The following is a 25,795-nucleotide window of genomic DNA, read 5'->3' on the forward strand; positions in this document are numbered from 1 at the left end:
TGTCGAGTTACCTATATTTTACCATAGCGATTATTAATTACTTCATTAATAATTGGCCAATAGTTTAGACGCCAGGGATCCGGGACCGAGGATAGGGATCGGGACCACGGGAATAAGGGGGAAAGTTTTCAACTAATTTTCACGTCCTTCTTTTCCTCCCCACCCTTTCTTCTTCTTCTTCTTCATCTTTTTTTTCCTTTTTCTTCCTCTTTTTTCTTCACCCTGAACAATTTTTACATTGTCAAATCATCGACGAAAAAAAAGCTAACTTGAAATGGCCTTGACATTTCTTTTCCACCCAACGACATTTTAATTTTCACTTAAATTACATTTGCATTGGCTTAAATACGTGTATACCTGTATATACGTCTATACATGTAAGACTGCTTATCAAAGGTGTATTTCTAATTTTTAAACTTTTGCACTTTGTTATGTCAAGCGTGGCTCGACATTCTTTAATGACGCTTTTTATTATTAACACATTTCTTCCGTCGAAAATTTCTCGCGTAGTATGAATTTTATTTGTGAACAATATGTGTATTTATATAGAAAAAAAAAAAAAAAAAAAAAAAAAAAAAAAAAATTTAACCCGTACAAAGGATTAATTATTTTACTTCACGTCACGAAATTTTTCATTTTTCGTTCCATTCTTTTTTTTTGCCTTTTTTCGTTTTTTCCTCTTTTTTCTCTTTTTTTTCCTCTTTTTGTAAGTACAAGTTAAACCGAATGTACGACATAAATGTACGAATAGGAGTGATAACGTAAAACTTTTGCATTATATAACTATTGCACGGGCAGGAAAAATATAGTGTCATAGAGAAATCAAACAATACTTTTAATTAAATCTGTCCTTTTTTCTTTTTTTCCTTTTTTTTATTCTTCTTTTTTTAATGCCAACGTCGATACCAAATAATCGATTGTATGAGTCAGCGTTTCTCAATACTTTTATTTCCCACCATACCTCCCTAATAATAAAATTATATTTATACATATCTATATATAAAAATTATAATAAAATAAAATATGAAAACTTATATATATATATATATATATATATATATAAATTAAATTTTATATAATTCATAAACTGCATACAGATCGTTCCAAAATAATATGAATAACATTACAGGAGTATATCGAGGCGATCGAATTGAACGATTTCATTTTAACTTTTCTAACCTTTTATTTATTTATCTATTTATTTATTCATCAATGAAATTATTTATTTTTGATTAGTTCGCATTGAGAATCACTGTAATGCAAGGTAATAATTTATTTTCTTTTTGTCCTCGTCTAGCTCGTTCAAGTTTTCTTTTTTTTTCCTTTGTTTTTTTTCTTCTCTTTTTCTTTTTTTTTTTTTTTTTTTTTTTTAATTCTCCTTCTCAAGAATAGACGACAAAGAGAAGTTAAGAGGATATAATCCGATGGTAAAAGGAAGATTTTATCTCGGAGAATGATACCGTTATTAGGCTTATCGTTCATTCATATCACTTGGAAAATCGTGGTCGATGGTCGATGGTGGTGGTTTCGTCTGGTGGTTGGCAAACAAGATGCTCGCTTGCCAGCTGTTACCTTGCCAATAACAAATTCCTATGTTCTATTTGCAACAAGTAGAGAAAATGATTATAATCAAGTTTGTAAGGGTTGGTACTATCTACCAATGAGTGAGCTTGGAACGATGGCTATCAAACGATTCGAACAGAATCGAACGCATTTGACACTTTTTGGAAGTACGCCAACGAGCTATGAAATTAAACGGTTCGTTTGTTTTTGTTTGTTTGTTTACATCACGCTTAAGGCAAAATCACGTGATAAATATATATATGTGTGTGTGTGTGTTTGTGTATATATATATATATATACAATATATATATGAAATTTCTATTTGGAACGGATTTGTAATAGATTTGTCGGAAAAAAAAGAAAAAGAGTAAAAAAAAAAAAAAAAAAAAAATGAAGAAAAGAAAAAATAAAAACGACTTCGTTCGATCTAATTTATATTTTTGTTTCTAAACGTATATGGCTTATATTATGAGCTATTGAATTTTTCTGGTTGCAACAAAAGTATCCGATAAAAAAAAAAAAAAAAAGAAAAAAAAAAAGAAATACTACAGAGCGTTATTTATTCTAATATAAAATATTCGATACTCTATTGACATAATTTTTACCATATAATTTGTACTTTATATATATATATAAATATGCGTGTATGTATATTGGTATGATTGTATAAGTTATACTATAGTTATATTCGACTTAAATATAATTAATATAGTTACAATTAATACATTGCATTAAACCAATGAATAATGTCGAAAAGTGTTCGATAGATATTTTTTTTTCTTTTATATATATATATATATATATATATATATATATATATATATATATATATTTAAATGATTTTATTTCATTTTTTACTTTAATTCACAATAATCGAATAGTCAATAAGCATGAAGACTTTAGAGATAAAATAAGAATTAATTTAGTATAGACGGATACATACGAGTTATATAGAGAATTTATTTATTTATTTTTTTCTTTTCTTTTTTTTTACCTTGTGCTTCATACGTAGGAGAATAAAATATTATATTTCTCGTCTCGGAAAAATATATCTAAAGGAAAAAAAAAGTAAAAAAAAGAAAAAAAAAGAAAAAAAGAAAAAGAAGTAAAACAGAAAAGAAGATAAAAAATCTTTCGTAATCCGAATTACATTTGTTATAATAATTAAATAAACATAAGTACATATATATATACTTAGATATATATGTACTTAAAATTGCACGAAATGTCCTCGATTCGACTCTTTGAATAATGAACGAAACTTCTCTAATAGAACTTTGCAAAGTTCTTTAGTAATAAATTAATAAAGGATAGAGAAAAAGATAGAAAAAAATTAGATATTATTTTTACTTGACGTATATATGTACGTAAGTATATATATATATATATATATATATATATATATATATGTTAATACATAGATAGATATATTTATATAAATACGTAAATGTACGTAAAGATACGTACACGTATTTAAATACGTTTAAATAGGTATAAAAGAAGAAAAAATATTTATCGGTATATTAAATTTCTATCAGTTCTTCTATTTCTTCCTGTTTTCTTTTCTCTCCCCTTCATCTTCTTCTTCTTCTTTCTTCTTCTTTCTTCTTCATCTTCTTCTCCTTCTTCTTTTTCTTCTTCGAACTAACTTCGAACTAAGAGTTGCGAAATTCTAAAACAACGAACGTCCTAGGAAACTCGAAATTCGAAGTTTCCTAAGAAGAAATGGTGCGGCAAATGAACCACCGAAAATCCACTCGAATTATTTCAATGAAGTGACCATTTCGTAAAATTATTTTAATAATAGAATATTTAACGAGCATAAATTACGAGAAATTATTATTTCCAACAGGTTTGAGGGTGGAGAGAGAAATATATATATAGAGAGAGAGAGAGAGAGAGAGAGAACGGGGGGAAGAAAGAAAAAAGAATAAAAAAAAGAATAGAAAAAAAAAAAAAAAGAAAAAAAATTCATCGTTGAAAAATAACGTAAGTTCGTGCACGACGATTGAAATTTTGGCATCTTAACTTGAATTTATTACTGTTAATAACTATAGATCGGTCGGATTTAAATTTTATAAATCGTACATCTAACACTTGCACGCTCACGTTTATTATTGCCAAAATATTCTACGTATTAAACCCAAATGATAGTAATAATAATGTTCATAATGATGATGATGATGATGATAATAATGATAATAAATTTTTATGATATTTCCTTTTATATACGATACGATATTCTTAAGAAAGCGAAGTTACCTAATTCGCAATAATTCGCAATAAATATTTGCGACAAAATGGCGCGTGCACGATGAGTTTAACTGAAAACCAGTTTAGTTGTTCTTCTTCTTCTTCATCTTCATCTTCTTCTTCTTCTTCTTCTTCTTCTTCTTCTTCTTCTTCTTACTAGGTCGTAATTTCCTTCTCATTAAACGTTTCTAAAACGCGTCGAGGACCCGTTTGCGACGTCGCATAAATACCGACTCTTGAGCGCAATGAAAACGGGTCCTTAAGATGAAAGTTTTCGCATTAGCGAATACGTTCGTTCAATAACGAGAAAGAACAAATACGCAACGAAACAATCCTTTAAGCTCCTTTTTTCGTTTATCTCCTTTTTTTTCTTCCCCTCCCCTCTCCCTCCTCTTTTTTTTTTTGTTTTGCTTCTCTTTTTGCCTTTTTTTTCCGTTTTGTTTCACCATAGAGGGATTGGATCGACTTTAAATTCAACGCCGAGGACGATGAGGACGAAAAGAAAAGAAAAAAAAAAATAAATAAATAAAAAGAAAAAAAAGAAACAAGAACAAAAAAAAGAAACAAAAAAAAATCTCAAATCTGCATCGTTCGTAATTCAGAGAGAGAGAGAGAGAGAGAGAGAGAGAGAATGTGTGTTCCACATAAGCTTCTAAAAATATTTTTTACGATCTACACACATTTTGTGTCGTACACGGACATAGGCACACACACATACACACACATATACACACCCCCCCCCCCCAGGGACATACACATCTTTAGTGAATGAAGAAACGTAATACAACATGGACGGAATTAGTGTAGAGGATTGGTATTATTTCGGAAAGGGGAAAAAAAAAAAAAAAAAAAAAAAAAAAAAAAAAAAGAAAGAAAAAAGAAACGAAGGAAAAAATCGATCAAAATAGAAAAAGGATAGAAAGAAAAGAAAAGGAGAAACTTACCCTGAGCAGGATCTCTCTTTCTACGCCTGTGCTTCCTCCTTCGTACTTCTTCGACATAATTCGAGGATGAAGAATCGTCGTATCCAATGACGTCGCGTTTCTCAGCTATCTTACGTGCCTCCTCTTGACGTTTCTTCAAAAGTTCGTAAACGCGTTTGAAATAATCCCTGGCTATGTCCTCGTTCGATTTATTAATCAACGGCAACGTCTCGGTTTTATCCTGACGACGTGATTCATTATCATCGATCAAATTCGAATCGTCATCTTCCTTAAAGCTATCCTCGTGTTCCTCGCTACCGTCTATTATTTTAAACGTTGCACTTTTTTTAACGTTCGAACGTGCATACAATTCCCGATAATCTTTGAACGCGGCCTTGTGTATCGAATTGTATCCAAAATCGGGCGAGACGATAATGGACGACGATTGGGAATTAGGATCAATTGATTTTTCAAAGGTATTACGATCAGTACCATTATTATTATCGAAGGGACATATAATATCGTTGTTAATGGTTGTTCCTAAAGAATTACGAAGATTTTGGCATACTTTACAATTTCTCGTAACGCATAATTCCCTTTTAACGTCCTTCGTTGTTCTTGTCTTATTCCACATAAAATTATCCTCTTTTTTTTCATTCTTCTTCTTCACCTCTACCTCTACTTCCTCATCCTTCTCCTTCAAACCCCTCTCTCTTTGAAGTTTCTCAAGTTTCTTTCTTTCCTTATAATCCTTCCAGGATCTTTCGATCCTATCCAATTCCTTCTCGGTGTTAGGATTATCAAAATGAAGATCGCTTTTCGTTTTACGATATGTTCTCCTTTTATCCGTAGATTCTCTCCTAGTGGATTTATATTTTCTTTGTTGTTCGACGAATTCATTAGATCTTCTTACGAGCAAGGCGTCGCTCTTCGATCGACGATAATTATTTTTCTTAACGAACGAAGATGATATAGAACGTACGTTGCGTCCATTTTTCTTTTCACTTTCGTTAAGTCCGAAAGATCCTCGTAAATTCATATCCTTTTCATCATCATCATCGTCATAATCGTCATCATCGTTATCGTTATTATCCTCCTGATTCTCCTTCTCAAATCTCATCCTTCTTCCTGACGAATTAATTACGTTCGTTTCGCTTCTTACCTTTCTCGTACGATAATGCGTTCCAATATTATTAGAATCGACGACGTTCTTACGATCGAAATATAATTTTTTAATCGTCAAATTATTATCCACGTTCTTATTAGATTCCATTCTTTCACGCAATTTCTCAGTCAAAAAACTACGAATTTTAACGAGCTTATCAGAATCAACATAATCTTTGTTAATCGATTCAACGACATTATCGTCATTCGTGTTAGATAAATAAAATTTCGATTTATTATTCTCATCGGATCCATGATCCTCTTCCGATTCGATTTTATCTAATTTATCATTGGACCGTACGAATGCATTCGAATAATCACGATTAATTTTATAATTAGACGAATGAACAATATCGCTTTGACCTTTCAAATAAGCCTTGACCTTTCTACAACGTTCCTTGGCAATCTCATCGGGGCTTTTGTCAAACATATTCTTCGTTCTTAAATCGTCTAAAATCTGTCGACGTAAAAAATCACCGGTAGAATATCTCTTAACGATCTCTTTGTCGTTCTCTTTGTTTTTAATTTTTTTATCGCGAATGACCTTGATACTAGCGTCACTCCTAGATTTTCTCGGTTTGTAACCAAACTCGAACGGGCCAAATTTGTTACTGAAACCGTCGACATTACGATTACCACTCGATTGCATTGGTTCACGTTTGGAATTAACCGACGTGGATCTCGATATTTTAGGGGACAAAGGAAATTTTTCGTAATTGATCAAACCTTCGCGAAAAGAGCCCCTAGCCCTTTGAGCAGTTTTACCTGTTGTCTCGACCAATAAACGACCGTCCTTGTCCAACAATTGTATAACCGGAAGGGCGTCGTCGGCCGTAGTCGTAAGTTCCCAATACCAATGCAATGGTTTGTCGAGTTTGAGTCTTATTATTGGTGACGTTTGATTATCGATCTCGTCCTTTGATATATCCCGACTTATTGAAGAATCGACCGAATCGACCGAATCGACCGAATCGACCGGATTGGACGAGGCTGCCGTTACGACTGGATAAGCGTTCTTCATGGTTCCAGTTTTCCAGATGTGCGATAATAACGGTTGAAACGATATATATATATATATATATATATATATATATATATATATATATATACTTATGTATCTCTTTCTGGATCAATGCCCTCGAAAGGGGCAGGCGAAAGAAGCTTCCAATTTGAAATTGGGAAAGGACCCTTTAAAGGTATCATCCACACTGGATTTTAAACCAATGGATTTCAATACGAGTGTTTCATATATTACATACATAGATATATATATATATATATATATATATGAACATATGTATGTAAGAATTGAAAATGGGCTACTACATGGTTTCTCTTACGTAAAATGTTCAGTTTCAAAGCTTTTTGGCAACTAGTCAGATACACTTTTTCACCGTGCAATCATACGTATTAATCTACGACATAATTATAACGAGGACGTAAAACGATCGTAAAAAAGTAATCGATCCGATCCGATCGTTAATAATATCGTATAGTATCTATTTCTCCCTTTTTCTTCTTTTTTTCTTTCTTTTCTTTTTTTTTTTTTGTTATTTCTCTTCGTTTTATTTCGAGAACGAAGAATCTCTCGTTTCTTTACTACGAAACGAGGTTAGGTATACAAAGTTGAAAGCAAGCTTGAATCTCCTTTGGGAATAACTTCCCGTGAAAAGCAGCTATCTCTTCTTTCTTTCTTTTTTTTCCTTCTCTCTCTCTCTCTCTCTCTCTCTCTCTCTCTCTCTCTATCTTTCTTTTTCTTGCTCTATCTGTCTCACTGTCTATCTTTCTTTTCTTTCTTTCTTTCTTTGATTTTTGCGGATCGTAGATTCTTTCTTCCACTTGCACTATTTTCACGAAAGAACGACTACCTTCCGAACTTTCTTTACCACCTTTATCTCTCTTACTACTACTTCTTCTTTTGAACCAAGATGGCGGACATTATTCGTAAGAGACCGCGAAATTTTAGCATTCGTAAAACTTCTTACTGTATATATGTATAAACGTACATAAACATACATAAATACATACATATATATATATATATATATATATATATGTATGTATATATGTGTACGTATATATTTAGATATACACGTAATATATTTCGGAGTTTCTTTTTATGTGATAGGTAGGGGCAAGAAGGGGAAGGAGGTTAGGAACGAAGATGAGAAAGAGAAGGAGGAGAAGGAAGAGGAGGAGGAGGAGGAGGAGGAGGAGGAGGAGGAGAGGGGTGGTTTTGATGATGGCGGTAAAGAGAATCCCGACTGTTCGATCGTTTCGCGGATTATTTCGTTCGATTGAAAACGTCGTAGAATCCTTTAACACTCGCGTTCGATCGCGTCTCGACACCCCGTGCCAGCAAAGCCACTCGCGGATTCGCTACTGAAGACGAGCAACGAAGCTTCGTGTTCACTCACTCACTCACTCACTCGCTCTCTCTCTTTCTCATTCTCTCTCTCTCTCTCTCTCTTTCTGTCGTCATACCAATCTTAAAATAAATCCTACGGGATCTATCGGGTAGGGGTGCAGGAATGTCGGCATGTGGGATGTGTCATGAATATATCGTTCCCTCTTCCCTTTCGTCTTTACTCTTTCCACTCTTCTGTTATCTTTCGTAACTCGCTCTCTTTCTCTCTCTCTCTCTCTCTCTCTCTCTCTCTCTCTCTCTCTCTTTTTCTTTAATACCACTGATCGCATACGCGCATGCGCGTATTACTTGGAAAATAATTTATTAAAAGCGTTCGTATCACGATCGATAATGAAGAATTCCTATTCGATCGATAATGAAGAGCTCGTATTTGGTCGATCGGTCAATCGGTCGGTCAATCGGTCGGTCGGTCGTTCGTTCGTTCGAATCTTCCTATTGCATTCTTAAAATCCTATTGGCTTTATTTCGACAAAGGTCATTTTTAACCAACCAATCGCGAGCTACGATTGTTCGTCCACGTGACATCGACGCGATCTTATTACATATATTTGTCTTTTCTTGATACTAATCGACCCCAGTTTCTCTATTCTTTATTTTAAGTCATTCAATTTTTCAACAAGACGTTACAATCTCATTTCGGACGAAAGTGAACATATATATATATATATATATAGAGAGAGAGAGATAGAGAGAAAGAGAAAAAAGAAGAAAAAATTAAATCATCTTTGATACATTCTTGGAAATAGGTTAAGGTGAGATTAATTGTTATATAAATTTTTTTCTACTTTTCTTTCCTCTTTTCTACTAATACCATATATATATATATATATATATATATATATATATATATATATACAAATACTCAAAGTATATTGATTCTAAAATTAACTTTAGAATCTAATAATAATAATAATAATTTAGAATGATCATATATAGAGTATTTGATCATTATTTTAATTGATTTAAAATCTAATAAACGATCATCATTAATAGTTCGACAAAACTTAAGAGTTCGTTTTAATTCTTAGTTAAGTTTGTATTGAACGTTTACATTATATTCCCACAAGATACAAGTCACGTGATGTCTCGAAAGGTATATACATACATATATATATATATATATATATATTTTGGAAACTTTTCAACTTTTCCTTGGTCTCTAGTTTTCCGCTTGGATGTTCTGTCGAAAGGAACTACGAGATCGTTAGGAAAGATTCGTCTTTAGGAAAGATGTCTTGGTTCGACTTTTAAAGGAGACTTCAATTCCACGAACTATTTCGATAAACAGTACGTGCCACCGTATGCATCTGTTCTTTCTTTTCCTATATATATATATATATATTTCTTTGCACCGATACACGTGCGCACACCTTTAACCATTCTCATCCTTCCTCATTCTCCTCAACATGCACACACACACATACACACAGAGAGACATATACGCGCAACAAAAATATATATATATATATGTATATATATGTTTGTGTTAAGATCTTCACTTGAGAGTACCAGAATTTTTATTCTACTTTCTTTTTTTACAAGAGAGAGAGAGAGAGAGGGAGAGAGTACGAGGGAGGGGGAGAAAAAAGGACGGAATGAAGTGAGTATAGGGGGTAAGAGAGAGAGAGAGCCTGCAAGAGGAGAAGTAGCGAGAGAGATGTAGGAGGAGGGGAGGAGTGAAGCAATTTGTTGGGTCGAAGGAAATTCCAAGAGAGATCCTCTTCGGAATCGACTGCCATGTTGTATTTTCGGCTACAAAAGAAACGTTCGACTAGCACGTGCTATTATTAGTACGGGTCGGTTTATATTTAAGATAGTAGGTAGTACGTCGTATGTACGTACGTACGTACGTATAAAGCCGTCAAACGGTATACGGCGCGTTATAAAGCGTCTCGAAAAGCTTTTAAGTACATTGTGTAATACAGTAAGATCATCATGGAGAGGTTAGGAATGAATCACTGACCGATATCGTGAAGTCGATGAGTGGACGATGAAGAGAAATTTAAAAGATAGAAAAAAAGAGACAAGAGAGGGGGGAAGGGACAAAAAAAAAAATTGAAAAAAGAGAGATAATAATAAAATAAAAAAGAAGAAAAAGAAAAAAATTATGGGAAGCTTTCAAACTCGTTGTGTCGGCTATTTTTCTTTTATTTTCTTCTTTTTTCTTTTTTTTTCTTTTAATGGATTTGTTAAAATAACGAGAAAAAGAAAGGGGAAAAAAAACAGGCGGTAAAATCAAATGACAGAAAGTAAAAAAATGTCTGGCTAATTTCGGGCACAGCTAAATATATATATATATATATATATATATATATATATATATATATATATATATATATAATAGATTCGTTGAAACGAAAAAAAAGGAAAAGAAAAAGGAATAAAATAAAAGATGGGAACGATCGAACGATAAGAAGTAAACGTGACTAATTTGGCCCAGTTACATATATATATATATATATATATATATATATATATATATATATATATATATATATATATCAACTACGATGAGTTTCACACACTTGTTAATAATAATAATAATAATAATAATAATAATAATTTTGTTCTATATTCGAATCTAAAAGTGTGATTCTCGTTGCCTCTCGGGCAAGTGGCAAGGTGATGAAAGATAAAAATAATTTGACCTTTCTTTACCACGAAATCGTGAGAAACACGTTTTCCTTGTCCTTACAAAATCACACACATACACACATGCACGTACATGTATATATAAATACACATATACGTACGTATACACTCACACATCTTTTTCTCGTTTAATCATTAAACCTTCTCGCGATAGATCATCGATAATAATAATAATAATAATAATAATGATAATAATAATAATAATAATAATAATAAAAATAATAATAGTAATAATAATAATGAAAATGATGATGATGATGATGATGATGATAATAATAATAATAATAATTTATTCAGCGTTTAGCGGGAAATTTAAACGTACAGTGTAACGCATGCGCATACGTGTTGATAATGGGGGAGGGGATGAAGGGTCTTTAGCAGGAAAAAAAGTGTTTTAAAAGCAATAATAATAACAACAACAATAACAACAACAACAACAACAATAATAAGAACAACAATAATAATAAATTGAATCAAACAATTGGGTAATATGAACAAATAAAAAAAAAGGAAGTTGGTTTGTCTATTTTTTCTTTTTTATGCTTCTTTTCTTTTTTTTTTCTCTTTTGACGCCATATTTGATAGCATATCTCGATGCTATTAAATGATTGTTCGCTGGTGTTTCTTTTTCTTTCTTTTTTTTTTTTTTTTTTTTTTTTGCCGATGCCGCTCTAAGTGTAATCTCGTCGATCGTTGATCGTAAATCTCGTTCCCTTCCAAAATCTCGTTTCTTTAAAACACGCTTATTTATACTTTTCTTTATATTTGTTTATTATCCTTTATATATGTATTCACGCGGTTATAACTTAAAAGAAAAAGCACATGGATATAATAAAATCGTACATACTTTCTCTAATATCATTCTCTTTGTCACTATCTTCTTCCTTTATATATATATATATATATATATATATATATATATATATATATATATATATATATTTTTTTTTTCTTTTTTTTTTTTTTTTTATTAACGCATACAATGAATTCGCTAGTCAATGTTTTTCGTGTGTGTTGTTAACGAATAAAACGAAGTGTACTGATAATTGAAAGATTTAATAAAAAAATAATCGATCGGGAGATTGATTAAAAAAACAGAAAATAAAAAAAAAAAGAAAAAAAAAAGTAAGAAAAATAAAAAAACCGTATAAAAGAAATTTAATAAAAATCATAATTGGCAGAAAGTTCTTTTGAAAATCGTTCCACGGTGTTCCTCCCAAATAACCTCGTATTTTTTATTTTTCGCAAAAAAAAAAGAAAAAAAGAAAAAAAGAAAAAACAGAAAAAAGGAGAGAAAAATGTGGTAGAAAATTTTCCATAGAAATTTTCCGTGGGGGGCGGGGGGGCAAAACTTTTGCAAGTTGATTAATACAAACCGACGTGACGACGGACTCGATTTATTAAAAAATTCCATCGGGCTAATGTCTCAAAGCGAACTACGTTGGTTGCTTGATTGTGACGAACATTTTTCCACATTTTTTATTTCATTCTTTCTATTTTCTTACACAACTGCACCGTTTTTTAACTGTCTTATCTAAATGTATAGTTTAAACATTATAAAACAACGTCGTTTAAATGACGTCGAGTCGCGTTATCATCGCATTCTTTCTCTTCTTTCTATGACTTTCTTTCTCCCTCTCACACACAACACACACACACGCACACATACGCACAGAGTATTAATATGTACGTTATTGCGTTGAGTTGTATATATATATATAATAATATATATATATATATATATATATATATATATGTATAATACTCACATTCAATATTTTTTTTTAATCTTTTTTTTATTTATTTTCTTTTTTTTTTTTTGTTGTCCTTTACATACACATACTAATAATCAATAATGTGTACTAAAATCGTAAGAAGCGATCTATTTTTTTTTCTTTTTTTTTTTTTTTTTCCTTTTTGAATCCCACTTTTTGTTGTCGTTTAAATACTCAATAACACGAAGGACAGACACATTGCAATAATTTGTCTACCATTTTCTTTTTTTTTTTTTTCTTCTATTTTTTTTCCTCCCCTCCCCTCTTCTTCTACTCGCTTCTCGTACATGCTTTTAATCCTTTCTACCAATAAAACTATATATATATATATATATATATATATATATATATATATGTATGTATGTATATATATGTATTTGTTAATTAAACGAAGTACAACATTAAAACAAGTTAATAATACACACTTATTAATAAGTCAACAAGTATATTAGGAGCATGTCACATAATATTACAAATGTGAATTTTACTCGAAGAATTGCACATTTCAAAAGGAAACTCACTATTTATATTTCTGTATATATATATATATATATATACAGAATATATATATATACACATATCTTGTATGAGTAATATATTATTAGTAATATATTAATAAGTATTACATGTTGCTGTACTAAATCGAAATTTGTATATACGTAAGATATCATTGCGAGTAAGCTTTATTATTCGCAAATACATATACACACAAATACACATACACACACACACTCTCTCTCTTTCTCTCTCTCTCTCTCTCTTTCTCTTTCTCTCTCTTTCTTTCACCCCCCAATCCTTATCTCACTAGGATAAATTACTTTTCGAACTTGCATCGTTTTTTACAAAGCAAGTAAACGAAATTACGTAAGAAGAAAAATGGAAACACACTTGGGCACAATTTGTATCTTTACTTAAAAACAATATCTCAAATGGAAAAAAGAGGGGAAAGTATGGGAATAGAAGAAAAGGAAAAAGATAAAAAAAAATAATACAATAACAATATTTTCTAAAGGATCGCGAGGTGGATGCTATTGACAATAACAGAGCTAAAAGGCTGACTCATCAAATCAAATTTTGAAAATGATACTTGCTTCTTTTTCTGTTCTTTTTCTTTTTTTTTTTTTTTTTTTTTTCTTTTCTTTTCCCTTGCAAAATATTACACACATAACGCGCGCGCGCCCACACACATACAAACTAAAAATACATCAACGTAATTTATCGACAAGAGATTCATGACTCTAATATCTTGCAGGAGGAAGAAAAAAAAAGAGAGAGAGAGAGAGAGAGAAGAAAAAAAGGAGAGCGTGAAAAAAAAATTTCTACGGTCAGTTTAAAAATATTTCTTTTCGAGTATCGATAAGAAAACAGAAAAAGGAAAAAAAAAGGAAGAAGAAAAAAATAGCAAAAAAAAAAAAGAGAAAAAAAGGAAAGGAGAAAAAAAGAAAAAGTAAAATAACGTTCTTCGAGGGAGAGACCGACGTACGGGTGACGATTTACAGTGGAAATTGTCATTAAAAAAAAAAAGAAAAAAAAAAAAAAAAAAAGAAAAACAAAAAAAAAAAGAAAAAAAATAGAACGAAATTAGAACTACACTATGCACCGGTAAATTATATCACACCGTACAATAAAATACGAGGCGTGTAGTATTATTTTCAGCGTTGGAAGCGAATCGATTAATACCTGAATTTCTCTCGTAATCGGCTCTGGATAATACTTCCTGCAAAAGGAAAATACGTGACGTGTCAGTTTAATTTTGTCTATCATTTCATTTATATATAACATTTAATTATATTACACTCGAATTGCATTCATTTATTATTCATAATAATAACTACACGTACTTTATTATATCCTCGAAGGTAATTATCACGACGGGTATGTACGGGATATGAATCGATAAATAATTTTATTAAAAAAATTCGACGATCTAAAAAAAAAGAAAAAAAAAAAAACAAAACAAAAAAACAAAACAAAAAAAAAGAAGGATAGATCGTAAATGTACCGTACGGATGGGTGAAAAAAATTAAATAAAAATTAATCAATCGATTATAGTGAATTGTTTTTCGTGAATTTCGAACCTGCGGAAGATGTCGTTGCGGTGGCTGCGAGAGATCATCCTCCTCCTCCTCCTCCTCCTCCTCCTCTTCCTCCTCTTGATCATTTTCAAACTCCTGTTCGTCACTAAATTCCAACGATGATTTCTTACGATTGATCTTAGTCGAAAACTCATTAATTCGAATAGTTTCGTTTAATTCATTAGATGATCCGGATAAATCGATCGCGCGTTTCCCTTTTATTTCTTTCAATGGATCTACGATCTTTTTCACGATCATCGTATAACTAATCTCATTATTGAGTATCGATTCATCATCGATCGTTACCGTATCTTCATTGATCCTTTTATCGATTTTATTCTCCTTCTTGAAATCATTATATCTTCTCGCAGCCATCGATCGTTTCTCGCATTCGAAATTTTTTATCCTGTTCGATACTCTCGAACTTTCGTCATTAGATCTAACTAATGTCATCCTATCGTTAATTTTAGAATATTCGATGGCCGTCGTTTCCTGACGGATCTCGTAATACTTAACGAAATTCCTAACGCTACCGGGGATTATCGTTAGAGTATCTTGCCCTGACGATTGGTCGTTACTTAAAGCTACGGGTGTCGTTATGGCCCTGTTATTGTCATCATCATCATCATCATCATCATCATCATCATCATCATCATCATCATCATCATCATTATTATCATCATCATTATTGCGATTGGTTATTAAAATCATGGGAGTCTTTTCTCTAACTATGGCACAGTTATCAGCTCTATTATTCGTCCTCTTATATTCTAACGATTCGTCAACATTATTACTACCTATTATTTCTAAACGATCGATCATATTATTATCCTTCTTCCTTTTGTCATTTAATCTATCATCATCGTTTTTATATAAACCTTTAATATTCTTAATAATCCTCGTTTCTACAATCGTATCTTTGATATTGCTCGAGTCATCAGATCGCTCGATGACACACTTCTCTCTTACATGACACTTGGACATTTTCATCATATCGTTGTCCAACTGTCGACTCTCCATTATTTCCGCTTGGATTCTTCGTACCGCCATCTGGTTCGTAGTAATAATCTTTCTATCGTCTTTATCGTTCTCCTCCTCCTCCTCCTCCTCCTCCTCCTCCTCCTCCTTCTCCTTCTCCTTCTCCTTCTTCTTCTTATCGTCGTCAAAAAGATTTTTTCTTACTTCATTCGTCTCATCAGTAACGAAGGATTTAATATTCTTAAAATTAACCGAATCTTCGACTTCATTATTATTATTATTATTATTATTATTGTTATTATTGTTATTATTATTAGTATTATTATTATTATTATTATTATTATTATTATTATTATTATTCGTCGTCGTCGTTAAGCTTTTTAATTTGATCGTAGGAAAGTTAACGAGCAACTCACTTAGAACGTCGTTTTTGACATCCTTTATGTTTTTCTCATGGAACGAATTACAACATCCTTTCTTTATCGTACACGTCGACGTCGTTGTCGTCGTCGTCATCGTCGTCGTCGTCGTCGTTGTTGTTGTTGTTGTTGTATTATTATCCCTATTGTTTACTTCACTTATCTCATCGATCCCAATGAATCGATCGTTTTTTGGATGGATCCCTACGATCTCGCAATATCCCATTGTATTATTCAAATTTTCTTCATCCCTATTATCTACATCCGACAGCATCGTTTCTAAAAATGTATTACGTCTAACGTTAACCGGTACATCGGTTTTTTTTTTACCGATTATAGTCTCATAATCGATCCTTTTTATGCGATCATTCATAAATTCCGACGCGCTTGACATAGTTATCGTTTTCAATTCATCTTTAATAATTATTTCGGAATTCGTTGAATCCGTGATTTTCAATGATTCCTCGTCGATCTTTCTCTCTTCGTATGGATTTTTGTAGGATAATTCATGGTTACTGGACACGTCCGTGAATCCTTCGTCCCAATCTATGGGACTGTCGTTGATGAAATTACGAGCCGATTGCGTTAAAAAAATTTTTCTACGTTCATTCTTGTCAAATTGCTTTTGAGTATTATTAAGTGATTCACTTTTCGATTCTTCGTTAATGAAAATATTTTTATTAGTCCCTTTAACTTCGTAATTGACGTTATCATCGTTTTCATCGTCTTCATAATTGTCCTTGTTGTCTTTGCTGTTGTTCTTGTTGTTAGTCTTGTTAGAAACTTCTCCTTTCCTCGATAATAATTCTTCCGATAAATTAGATTCGATCTTAGATTCACGTACCTTTACGTGTTCCTTCGTAAATGAATTTACGACGATTAACGATAAATCATTCGAAGAAAAATGATTTAATTGATTTTCCCCAATAATATTACTTTCCTCTTTGAAATTTTCTTTAACATCAATTACATTATTATCGATCGTCGAAGAAATTTCTATAGATTTTCGATTGGCATTATTTAGAATCAAGGAATCAAATGGTATTTCACCGAATATATCGGCGTTATCAGAAGTCTGCAAATTTCTTTCGAGATTATCTTCTACAGGCTGATGCTGCTGCTGCTGCTTCTGATGTTGCGGTTCCTCTTCCTTCTCCTCCTCTCCCCGCTGTTCATCCTCGTGAACTTTCTCGTTCGTGATCGAATCGATATTCCGTAGACCACCATCGACCTTGGTTGGCATCGAGGAATTTGGTGGTGTCTCTATTACGAATCTCACTTTAGTAGCAGTATGTTCTACGGTGATCTCGTTATTTTGAGATATATCATAACAGAGAGATGATCTTTTCGATCGTCTGACATTTAACGCGCTACTTCTGTCGATGTAATTGTCGAAAATAAAATTATTATCTTGATCGTTACGAAATTCTTCATTTTCATAATCCAAGGAAGTTTTCCATCTGTCTAAACATTTTTCAAAAGGAAAATTCGTCGGAGTTACGCGAAAACAAATTTCATCCTTGTCGTCGTCATTGTCCTTATCGTTCACATCCTCGATATGATTATCCTTTAAGAAAGACAGATCCTTGGTAATATGATCGACATCCTTTGGATTTTGTTCTTCCTCGAAGAAACTTTCTATCTCATTTTCAACCTTTGCCAATTCCTTTTTTAATATCTCGTTGTCATTAGACGGCCACGTTGTTTGCGAATCGTTCGTAATAACATTTTGAAAATCATCGAGGGTAAAAAACAAAGATGGATATTTGTTGTATTCCTTTTTCTTTACCATTTGATCGTATCTAGGTGAACGTACGATTATTATAGTTTCATCGTCTTTTCTATCGTCGAATGTTGATTGATTTTTTTTAGGACTCCCTAGGACGACCATCAACGACGAATCTTTTTCAGGGCTCTCATCAATCATCGACTCGCTATCGTTATATGATAGTAGAACGTTGTCCTTATTGAAGACTTTTTTCGATGATGTAACGTCATCAGAGTGCAACGATGTTGTCAGTAATTCATTATTAGGATCAAACTCGTCGTCAGGTTTAAATTCTTTTATCTCGTCGTAAGTTTTCTTCTTACATAAAGAAATCTCTTCGTTTATAATATTATCCTTCGAATTATCCGACATTAAGATCTCATTCAAGGTCTCATCATCGTTCTCGGTGGTAATAAACTTCGAACTCGGTGGATCATGAATTATTATCCTCGTTTTAATCTTACTCTTATCAACGTTCTCGTTGATCTTATTTTTTCTTGGTAATTGAGAAGGTGGTGGCGGTGGGGGTAGACGCTTTCGATCGACCTTACTATATTTCGTAATACCTTCGACTTCCTTATCCGAACTTTCCGCGTTTATAATTTTTTTTCTTCTTCTTCGTCTCGGTGGTACAGGTGGTGGAAGTTGTAGTGGTGGTATTGGTGCCGATAATGGTGATGGTGATGGTGATGCTGACGTTGATGGTGATAGCGTCTCCTCACCTACGATCAGAAGAAACATTTTTTCTTTTTTTCTTTCTCCCCTATCCTTCTTCATTCACGCACCTGTGCGAATACATGTCTAAGAAAATAAAAAAACTTATGGTATATATATATATATATATATACCATAAGTTTTTTTATTTTCTTTTTTTCTTTCTTTCAATTTTCTTTTTTTCTCTTATTCTACATATAATATGCTCACGTTTGTGAAACATCGAGCGTTCACGTTTTCGTCTCCCGAAAGTTATCATCGATAACTTTATCGAGTTAGAATATCACGCGCATACTCGCGAAGAAAAGATACGACCACGACGTACGACCGGCGTATACTAAAGGTGATTCCTTAGAAATGATGAACTACGTTTCTTTTTCTCTCTCTATCTTTTTTTTTTTTACCCCACTACCACGCTCCTACTCTTTCCTAACACGTTCTCTCTCTCTCTCTCTCTCTCTCTTTCTTTTTTTCTCTCTCTGACTCTCGGTTTCGTTCAATAATTGTCTATCTCTTTTTTTTTCTTTTTTGTTTTTTTTTTTTTTTTTTTTTTTGAAATCGCGAATCGTTGGGTATCTCTCTATTGATACACGATTTTTATAAATTATTCATATTTTTCTTTGTTCTTTTCTTTTTATTTTTCTAACAAACATTTACATTTTTGTATTAATGAAATTTATAAGACAAAAAATAAAATCGATTATTATATCTACCGAGAATAGTTGGAAACATTGTTGAAAATTGAATTTTAATAGATATAGATGAAAATGAAATACGTCTTGTCGTTTTCTCCGAATTAAGAAAATTATCCGAATATCAACTTTATGTTTAACACCGATATATTTATCTTACAAACGGTGTGGACGGGTTAAACGCGAAATATTAGATTGCTCTACTAGGCTCTACTGATTTAATAATTTTCTTCTTTGCACGAGTAAACGTTAAAGGGAAGAGGTAGGTAGGTAGGTAGGTAGGTAGGTAGGGTAGGTAGGGTAGGTAGATAGCTAGTTGGGGGGATTCGAAACGGAATAGACTGTCCGGGTGACTTTAGGGTATGGGGCTTCGTTAAGGGGATGAAAATAATTTGATTAGCGATCGTAGATGGCACTGGGACTTTATTCCCTCTCGGCATAATGTTCTTAACGGGATTGAGATTTTCCAACGCGTCTTCAAGGTAAGAAGATTTAATAAAAAGGTAAAAAGGCGGAAGTTATTTTCTTACTGTGCGAATTCAATCGAACGTATTTTTTTTTTTTTTTTTTATATCGCATCACTGAACACAGTTCGTTAATATCAATGATGAAAAATAAAAAATAAAAATAATAATAATAACAATAATAACAATTATAATAATAATAATAATAATAATAATAATAATAATAATAATAATAATAATAATAATAATAATAGTAATAATAAAAAAAAGGAGGAATATTGATGAAAACAAAACAAAAGAAATGTTTTTTTCTGGTATGTTTTTTCTTTCTTTTTTTTTTTTTTTTTTTTTTACCTAATTATATGAACACCTGACGACTGGTCCTACTAACATCAAAGTCTTCAATACTAAGTAGCATACTAGCGGACTTGAGGGCGTTGTTACCGATAAGATCGGTCAGGTACAAACTGTTAGCATTGTGGTTACCCATTGCGCTAGAAGCAGCACTACTATATGCGCTAGATGTATTTTGTACCGAGGCAACATCCATAGTCTTTTGTGGCAACAATTTGTTCGTCATGCTAGACGTTTCGGCTTCGGACGAAGCATCGAATCTAATGTCGCTAAAAATTCAAACGAACGGATAAAATTATAATAAGAATTATAAGAATCTTTAGACGTCGTTGATTTATTTATTATATATTTGAATTTATATGAGTGAATACTCACTGAAGATAATTATTATCTATAACATTGGTGTCACGAATATTTAATTTTTTTCGCGAATCCGGTTGAGAAAGAACAAGCTCGACTGTTTCCGACGAACTTTGTAACATCTTCAAAGCGTCCTCGTATCGAAGATTCAATAAATTCTGTCCGTTTATGGCTACGATCCTATCACCTAATAATAAATAATAAATAATTCATTTTAGGTTGTACGATATTATAAATTTTTTAATAACGTCGTCCTATCTACCTTTGTTAACGTTACCGGCCATATCAGCAGAACCACCGACCGATACTGCTTGAACGTAGACACCACCATCGTTACCTTCGGTAACTTGTAAACCTATACTACCACCATGTCCTCTTTCTAATTTGATAGTATGTAAAATCCTTTCCTCGGCAAAGGACAATTCTTCCAAACGTGCCATCAATGAGGCCGATATAGATTCCTCTTCGGTTACGTGAAAAGTTTCATCGTCCGTTCTTATGTCTGCGTCTATGAAGAGGAGAGAGAGAGAGAGAGAGAGAGATCAAAATTTCAACATACAGAATTTATCATTATTAATTATTGATTTGATCACTGTTTTACTAACTGAGTACGTAAGCTTCAGGCAAAGGTGACTCCGTCGATCTAGCTGAAAATGACCTTATCGACGATTCCGTGTCAGACTTTAAAGATACCGACTCAGCAGTATCGTCGGTAAGAGCGGCATCTTTTTGTGCGAGACTACTGTAGATTGCACGAGTACCCATTTTAACACCTAATCGACGTGGTAAGCTAGGCGTGCGAAAACCAGTACTTTGCCTTGGTGTCCCGTAATTCGGCAAACTCGACGTTTTCATCTGTTGAGAGAAGAAGAGAGAAATGAACGAGATCAATGTTGGAACAGGTCAATTTTTGTTTCCTTTTTTTCCCCTTTTACTTCTTTAAAAAAAAAAAAAAAAAAAAAAAAAAATTTCTCGAATGAAAAATATAATATCACATTGTTCATTTACTTTGTGTATTGTCTTTTTTACGTCGGCCACTTCCCAGACCTCCTCGGGAACAGGAAAATTTTTCTTTCTCGATAGGCCTGCCTTATTGATTGCGGCATAAAGTTCCTCAGGATTATCAGACTTTTCATTCAAATGATCGATGTCATTGGTCGACATAATTTTTGGCAATGAATAAACGCATTCAACTGTATTGTCAGTTTTAATTCTCGAACAGGCATAAATCGTACCCCTATCCCTTTCTTTGATATCCAACGTGATTATCGGAGGTTCGTTTGGATTCATCAGATCACCACCCTCGGACTCATCCTCGGTGTCACGCGATTCACCCTCGGGTTCTAATCTAACATTAACTTGTGCATATAGAGCATCCTCTTCCGACGAATAAAACGCATGATTATTATCCTGATTTTGAGCCATTGCGTTTGCATCCTTTTGAGGATTTTCATTCTCTTTGTTTTGATATTCCTCCAATTGCATCGGATAACACAATTTTGTATGTAACTTAACTGTATTGGCGGCTATCGTTATTTTTGTTTTTCCATCGGTGTTTTTCATTTTTGCAGGCGAGCCAGACGACGTCTCGACTGTCATTGGAATTCCAAAATCTACGAAGATAGAGAAGAAAAATAAAAAAAAAAAAAAAAAAAAAGGAGAAAAAAAAACGTAAGAAATCTGTGGAAGGACTTTGTGTCCAATATTATTTCTCATTGGAATCTCAAACCTTTCGCAAGTCCCTGAAGTGACGTAAGCTCTGAACGTAATTTAAGGAAGAACTGATGATGCAACGAGGTCAGTTTGAAAGCGAAGTAACTTCTGAAAACGATTGATATATCGAATTAAATGATTCTCCTTTAAAAAAGAAAAAAAAAAAAAAAAAAAGAAAAAAAAGGGAAACAGAAAAAGAAGAAAAAAAAAAAAGAAAAAATACGAAGAAGACAAAATTTTAAAAAGACTTACTTCCTGTGATCCATACGTAATTTGAATTTGCACCGTTTACCATTTAATTTCGTGTAAACGACCAAACAATTTTTGTTGTAGCTCAACGTTTGAATGTCTCTCCATTGAAATTGAGCTAATTCCATTCTTTCTCTAGGCTCACCGCCCCTTTCGAAAAGTTTTAAACCCTAAGAAAAAAACGAGATATATAAATAAATATTTTTTTTTTTCTTTTTCAAAAATATAGCTTTTATAACGTAGACGTACTTGAGCATGAATGGCCAACCAAACGTTACTATCACTTTTCTTCGTCTTTGACGTCTTATTCTTGCTGTTGTTATTAACGTTATTGTTATTATTATTATTATTATTATTATTATTATTATTATTATTATTATTAATATTATTATTATTATTTATGCAAGGATCTTTCCTTAAAAGTCCGCATGTAATTTGTTTCGAACAGATTTGTTCGTTTGGATTTACATTGAAATTTTTATTCGTTCTTGTATTGCCAATGTCGGATTTACGTTCGTCGATGTAACGCGTTTTAGGAATATTATCGGAAGAGTTAGGTAGATTTTCAATTCTACCATATATAGTAGTAGTAGTAGTAGTAGTAGCAGTAGCAGTAGCAGCAGCAGCAACAGTAGTAATCATTTCCTGTCCGTAAATATTTTCATTGCGTGCACCCTCGCAACTACGTCTTTTATCCTCATTCATCTTACGTTTTTTCTCTTGTGCCATAACCTTTTCGAGTTCCTTCGAATCGACACTGGCTATGTAATAATGCGATCCATAATCCTGCAAGGATTGGGAATGCGTTATGAACATTTCCTCGGCCTTGTTCGAATCCAAACCACGACGATCCCTATGAGCCTGTTGTAGTTGTAAACGCAAAGCTTCGGCATTAACATTAGACTGATGCTGATCCATGTTTAATATCAATGATTCCGGTACGTAATGTTCCAATAAAAAATAATCACCGCAACCGTGTTCCTACAGAAAGAAAAAGAAAAAGAAAGAAAAGAAAAAAGAAAGAAAGAAAGAAAGAAAGAAAGAAAGAAAGAAAGAAAGACAACTCATTATTGAAAATATAATATCAATTTGTTGCAAGCGACGAATGAAAACGATATATATATATATGGACGAAGAGATCCGAACGATAACGAAGGGAGAATTGGACAGAGCCGGAGGGAAGAGTGCGAGAATAGATAAATCAATCGCTTACGTTGGCGTTGTAATTTCCAAATTCGACTTGAAGTGCCAGACCTGTTAGATAGATTAACTCGGAATAGGAACATATCAGTTGTTGCTCGAGTATGCATCGTCTTATTTGAAGATAGAGCAAGTGTTTCGATATCCAATTTCTGTGGGATTGAGGAAAAAGAACAAATGCTAAATCTATTTGTACGTTCGATGATGCAATTGATTTCATTGACATCGATTGATTTGATTGATCGATTGATTTATTTATATTTTTATTATACTTCCTTCTTCTTTTCATCGTTTAGAATGAGGATTTCACTTACCTGATACCACGAAGGGAAGGTAGAAAAAAGCGTAGCCTTAGATATAGCATGAAACTTGTCGGTAGGCCCAAAGAACCTTTACTAGTTTTACCACCGTTTAACCAACCAGGCGGGGCAACTTTGTTCAATTTTGTTTCGGGCGGCAAAATGGCAAAGTCGCCGGCCAATAATACTGCCAGTCCTAAAGTAAAATTCTCCTCGAGATTTTCCGCTTGTACTATAGCCTGTTGTAAACGACAAAAAGAATTATTTGTATTTTTTTTTTTCTTTTTTGTTTTTTTTCTTTATCGTTTCGTACCTTTTTTTTTATTTTTGTTTATTTATTTATTTATTTTGTATTATTTACGAGTCGTTAAATAAGACGAGAATTATTTACTCAGATGAATTATTACTTCTCGTGATTCTAGAAAGTGGAAGAGGAAGAGAGTAAGAGACAGAGAGAGAGAGAGAGAGAGTAAGAGAGAGAGAGAGAGAGAGAGAGAGAGAGAGAGAGAGAGAGAATATTACTCTTGGATTTGTCGTGTATGTAAATACGTAACCAGATCACCATTTGGCAAGTTGCCAGAAGTTCTTATGCGAGTTTACGGTATGAAATTTGTGGTCCCTCTGTGAAGAGGGGCAAGTTTGTGGGTGTAGGCGAGGATGAAGGTTGAGGATGAGGTTGAGCGTGAGGGACTCACACAATCTACATCTTATGATACCCGATACAAAGTGTCGAATAGGAGAGGGACACGTGTACATTACAATCGAATGCAAGATCTCCCTCTACCCTCTCCCCGCAAGCCCGAAACTATTTCACACGTGGATATACACACGATCGACCAGCAAATTGAATGTCTTATCAGTACGAGCCACTCTTCGTGGCGAGTCAGCTCTCGAATGGTTCTCGGAGCTTTCATTCATTCAAAGTTTCGATTATTGTTCATCTAGCGATAACCGACATTGCATTCATACATTTATCTTATTATTAATCGAATTAATTTTAATGATATATCCTTTAATGAAAATAAATTTATGCATATATATATATATATATTTTTTTTTTTTTTAATTTAATTTTATTTATTTATTCCTTTGTTTGTTATTTCTTTATTATTATTATTATTATTATTATTATTATTATTATTATTATTATTATTATTATTATTATTATTATTATTATTGTTATTGTTATTGTTATTATTATTATTATATAGAGTTTAAGAATAGATAATATATATTAGACAAGGAAATCTTAAGTATTCCAATAATAAAGATTCCCCAAAATATAACGCAAATTGTTTATCCATAAATGAATCAAATTAAAATTTTCATAGAAATTATAAACTAACCTGAAACAAATCCCCGGCAGTTATCTTTTGTGGATCGCAAGTTACTTCCATGCGTTGACCAGTCAACATTATTACAACTATACGATTTAAATTGCCGCCGCCCTGTAACGTAAAAGATAATTAATATTTTCGTAGAACAATTTATAAATGATCATTATATCGATAAGACTGATATAAATATCTTATTCATATATATATATATATATATATATATATACACACAAACGCACATATGTATGATATTGCATAAACTTAAAAAAAAAATTTTATATCTCAATTACAAATACGTTCTAAATTAATCCCGTGTCATTAAATCCGGTATGGTCTAGTGGCTAGGATACCTGGCTTTCACCCAGGAGGCTCGGGTTCGATTCCCGGTACCGGAATATTTTTTTTTTTTTTTTTT

General features: G+C 32.5%; 3 protein-coding genes and 1 non-coding gene across 10 annotated transcripts in view; 1 reads left to right on the plus strand and 3 right to left on the minus strand.

Moving 5' to 3' along the window:
- Positions 1–7,035, minus strand: part of LOC124426924 — an 87,745-nt gene extending 80,710 nt beyond the window's left edge. For both annotated transcript variants that reach the window (XM_046969200.1, XM_046969198.1), the window contains exon 1: positions 4,761–7,035. In XM_046969200.1, the coding sequence (XP_046825156.1) occupies positions 4,761–6,924 (2,164 nt within the window). In that variant the 5' untranslated portion in view covers positions 6,925–7,035. The remainder of the gene's footprint in view (positions 1–4,760) is intronic.
- A 7,335-nt stretch (positions 7,036–14,370) lies between these two features.
- On the minus strand, positions 14,371–18,739 carry LOC124426737 (MATH and LRR domain-containing protein PFE0570w-like). The gene is made up of 6 exons (XM_046968799.1): positions 18,126–18,739; positions 17,201–18,032; positions 16,439–17,086; positions 15,712–15,883; positions 14,837–15,393; positions 14,371–14,475 (listed from the first exon to the last, which is right to left on the minus strand). Exons 1-6 carry the CDS (start codon positions 18,737–18,739, stop codon positions 14,371–14,373), a joined length of 2,928 nt encoding a protein of 975 aa, XP_046824755.1.
- The window catches only part of LOC124426925, a 79,421-nt gene continuing 72,210 nt past the window's right edge, over positions 18,585–25,795 (minus strand). For 5 of the 6 annotated variants that reach the window (XM_046969205.1, XM_046969202.1, XM_046969203.1 and 2 more), the window contains 12 exons: positions 25,390–25,491; positions 24,059–24,282; positions 23,758–23,896; positions 22,794–23,525; positions 22,548–22,714; positions 22,312–22,403; positions 21,591–22,195; positions 21,188–21,437; positions 20,845–21,090; positions 20,598–20,769; positions 20,223–20,491; positions 18,585–18,720 (listed from right to left, as the gene is read on the minus strand). In XM_046969205.1, the coding sequence (XP_046825161.1) occupies positions 20,227–20,491; positions 20,598–20,769; positions 20,845–21,090; positions 21,188–21,437; positions 21,591–22,195; positions 22,312–22,403; positions 22,548–22,714; positions 22,794–23,525; positions 23,758–23,896; positions 24,059–24,282; positions 25,390–25,491 (2,994 nt within the window). In that variant the 3' untranslated portion in view covers positions 18,585–18,720; positions 20,223–20,226. The remainder of the gene's footprint in view (positions 18,721–20,222; positions 20,492–20,597; positions 20,770–20,844; positions 21,091–21,187; positions 21,438–21,590; positions 22,196–22,311; positions 22,404–22,547; positions 22,715–22,793; positions 23,526–23,757; positions 23,897–24,058; positions 24,283–25,389; positions 25,492–25,795) is intronic. The other variant, XM_046969206.1, reaches the window with a different exon arrangement.
- Trnae-uuc lies at positions 25,704–25,775 on the plus strand. Its single transcript has one exon. It is a non-coding gene; the product is annotated as a tRNA-Glu (tRNA).

Source organism: Vespa crabro, chromosome 9 (assembly GCF_910589235.1).
Source record: "Vespa crabro chromosome 9, iyVesCrab1.2, whole genome shotgun sequence".
In the NCBI taxonomy this organism is placed as follows: domain Eukaryota; kingdom Metazoa; phylum Arthropoda; class Insecta; order Hymenoptera; family Vespidae; genus Vespa; species Vespa crabro.